Below are 3,549 nucleotides of genomic sequence, written 5' to 3'. Positions count from 1 at the left end.
GCATTCCATTTTAGCACCTCCTGATGCTTATCCATGAGGCCCCAAGAGTTTTACAGACACAAGCTCAATACACATGATGATTTTCTTGGGAACACAGATGAAATAAATCTCAGGTTAAAAAATTCTCTCCTATTTTTTTTAGCACTCTGCACCCTCCTAGTTTTTCTTATTATAACTGAAAATGTTGTGGTTTAGAAAATTGGCCATGTTTCAGACAGTTCATTTTAACTATTTTCCCATCTATTAAATTCTTTCCTCCTTTAAAAAAAAGTTTAATATGTTCATTTCCTAAAGGCATAAGAAATAAACAATATTAGTACAGTGGCTATATAAACTTTTATAGGAGTAATTTAAACTGAATTAATGATTTATAATACCTTATAGAGGTATGAAATAGAAAAATAAAGTTTTATTCACATATAAATATTATGTACATTGCTATGGTCTGAATGTTGCTGTCCACTCAAACTTCATATACTGAAATCCTAACCCCCCCTGGTGATTATGGTGTTAGAAGGGAAATTTGGGGAGGTTATTAGGTCTTGAGGGGACTGATACCTTCATAAAATGGGCTCCAGGGAGCTAATTTGCTCCTTCCACCATGTAAGAGTATAGCAAGAAAGCTCTCACCAGACACATCTTCCAGTGTGTTACTGCCAATGCCTCCACCACTGTGAGCAAGAAATGTCTAAATGCTGCCCAGTTCATGGTATTTTGTACCAGCAGCCTGAATGAGCTGAGACATGTGCCAGGTACAGAAACATACATATTAGCAGAAATAAATACACGCATCTCCCTGTCATTTACTTACTCCTTTTCCATTATGTTATCCTTTTGCTTTATATTCTCTGAGTCATTGGGAAGACAACTATTTACATGTGTATTGCCGATACTGCATGTGACTGTGGATGTGGTCATCTCTTCCCTCGGGCTTTCCGTGGTCTTTTCAATTTCTATCTCTGTTGTCCGGATTATGCCATGAATCTCTTCCTTGTTACTACTTATGCTCTCAGCAGTCACGTGTTTGATTTGTTTATCACCTTCGTTTTCTGTGTTATCTGGGAACATTTTGTGCTGTGACTCTTCTTGCCCCATTACACTGCCACTCAGTGGCGCCTGGTCTCCTTCCCCCACTAATTCTGAACTTGCACGTGTTGTATTTTTTCCTAACAGGACCTGGTGTGTCTGATGACTTTCCTCAGCATTTGTGGCAGAAACAGTAGCTGTTTCTATGACATTTAGTTCCCTTTTTGCAGCAATGTCTGTTGGTTTGGTATCTTGAATGGTGGACATTGTCTGCTGCAGAGAACTCTCATCATGCAAGCCGCATAAATTACACATCTCCCTTTCTTCTTTCTTCAAAAGTGTAGCAGTGCTCCCCAAATGTTCATTTATTTTCATGAGGCAGTCTATAAAAGTAATGGTTTCTATACACACACACACACAAAAAGAATAAATACAAAACTGAACCAAATTATGTTTCTGCAGTGACGTCTAATGAGGTATGTCAAGATAATCTTGATAATTTTAGAAATTTGCAAAGGCTCTTGCTGAGCACTTAAGCCAAACTCCTGAAGGAGAAATCATTTGTATAAGTGTCACTCTTTTCACACTTCTAGGAATTGGAAACAAACTACTTTTAACATAGTAGCAAAGAGTAAATCTAATGCCTCTTGCTCATGAAAATGCTTCGAATATTCAAGGACAGATACTACGGCCCATTCCCCAATAAGAACAGAAGTTAACATCTCTCTAACATCTCACTTCTCATTTGGCATTATTTTGAGAATTCTTCCCTTTCCTCTGGATGTACTAAAGATTATCAATTACCCATTTAAAATGCTGGGCTAAAATTAGCTGAATACCCAAGACACTGCAGCTACGCTATTTCTGCTGGTGCAGATGACATATTTGAGGAGGGTGGTTTGCTGCTATGAGAACTGGATTCGGTTTACATTATTCCTTCTGCTAAGCTTGTGATCATTGGAAATTTTCAAACTAGTCTTTTAAGGAATAGTTTTGATCATGCCAATTCTCTGTGGAGCCTGCAGTGGCTACTGAGTGACAGCTAAGCTAAGTCAAGCCTCTGGGGTAAACTGTCAACAGGATCTGAGCTGGGACCATCTTTCCCTCCACCATTATGTCTCACCGTGCTCCTACTTGTTCATCCCTCTTCTCCTCACAGCTAGAGTCATCTGATGACATCTTGTAGGCTTAGCACCCCTCCAGTCTTTACAATTCAATTCTGAACTAAAGTATATATGATTTAGGGCCCCATAGTGTGGTGTTTTTAGAATCTTCATCATCTTTTCACAGGCCCAGGCTTGTCTTTGGGCTCTAGTTCTGACAACTTTTTTTTTGTCTTATACCTGAGACTCTGTCTTGTTTTAACCTCTGTTCTGGCGGTTTAGTCCTTGTTTTCTCTTAATAGATATGTATTATTTTCTTTTTTTAGAGACAGAGTCTCATTTTATCACCCTCGGTAGAGCACCATGGTGTCATAGCTCACAGCAACCTCCAACTCCTGGGCTTAGGTGATTTTCTTACCTCAGCCTCCCAAGAAGCTGGGACTACAGTTGCACACCTAGCCATTTTTTGTTGAAGTTTGGCCGAGGCTGGGTTCAAACCCACCACCCTCAGTACATGGGGCTGGCACCCTACCCACTAAACTGCCCCATGAATAGATACGTATTTTGCTATGTTGCCTAGGACAACATTGCCATGTCCAATTCTCTGGAGACCTGGTTATAAGCTTCAGCTGGTGGCTTCAGTGTCATGCTGCCTTTGGGCAGATTTTCCCAGGGCCTATTATTTGTCCTCCAGAATCTAGGCTAAATTTCCTAATATTATCTACCCTGCATTCTTCCCACTTGCCTTGACATTATATTACTGTTATTTAGAGCAGACTTTCATGATGCCACCTATATTCTTACCTGTAGTAACTGTTGCCTAAGACCATATTCATCATATACAATGTTCTTTTGCCTTACTTTATAGCATCTGTAACCAGGCCTATTCCCAAGAACTACTCCCCAAAGTGTATGGGGAGATCCAATTCCCTACCCCCTCCCACTCCAGTCTTCCCAGTGATTTTACCACTAATAAAGTTCAAGTTGAAACAACTCTAGAGATAAGAGTTTTGCATTCCATTGTAGAATAGCTGCTTGCTCTGTATCAAACTCACCCTATAATTTCCTATCGCTAAGTCTTGGATCCTGTTAATAATATCTCAAGATTCCCAATTTTCTGCTGCATAAGTCCAATTCATTCTTTAAGTTTCATCTAAAATGCTACATTTGTTCTAGCAAAATTCTCTATTCCCCAACCTAAAAATGGGATTTTGTCTCATTCTGAAGACCAAAAGTATTTCACCATATGTCTCTCCTGGGACAGGCCTTAATGTTCCTTGCATTTTGTGCATTGCTCTTATTTTCCTTATTATATTGTGAGTCTCTTGCAGACAGAGACTAGCTTAGCCTTGTTTGTGTGCTCAGAGCCCCTCTCGGTCACAGAAAGAATGAACTAAAGAACACTTGCCTTGTTTCCAGA

At 39.6% G+C, this 3,549-nt stretch overlaps 1 protein-coding gene across 1 annotated transcript in view; it reads right to left on the bottom strand.

Moving 5' to 3' along the window:
• Window positions 1-3,549, bottom strand: part of DTHD1 (death domain containing 1) — a 71,259-nt gene that overhangs the window by 58,794 nt on the left and 8,916 nt on the right. The window contains exon 2 of the mRNA XM_003801623.2: window positions 812-1,427. Within this exon, the coding sequence (XP_003801671.2) occupies window positions 812-1,427 (616 nt within the window). The remainder of the gene's footprint in view (window positions 1-811; window positions 1,428-3,549) is intronic.

The sequence above is a fragment of the Otolemur garnettii genome, unplaced genomic scaffold (genome assembly GCF_000181295.1).
Source record: "Otolemur garnettii isolate 467f Iridium unplaced genomic scaffold, OtoGar3 scaffold00214, whole genome shotgun sequence".
NCBI lineage: Eukaryota > Metazoa > Chordata > Mammalia > Primates > Galagidae > Otolemur > Otolemur garnettii.
This window is presented reverse-complemented; position numbering and strand designations above follow the sequence as displayed.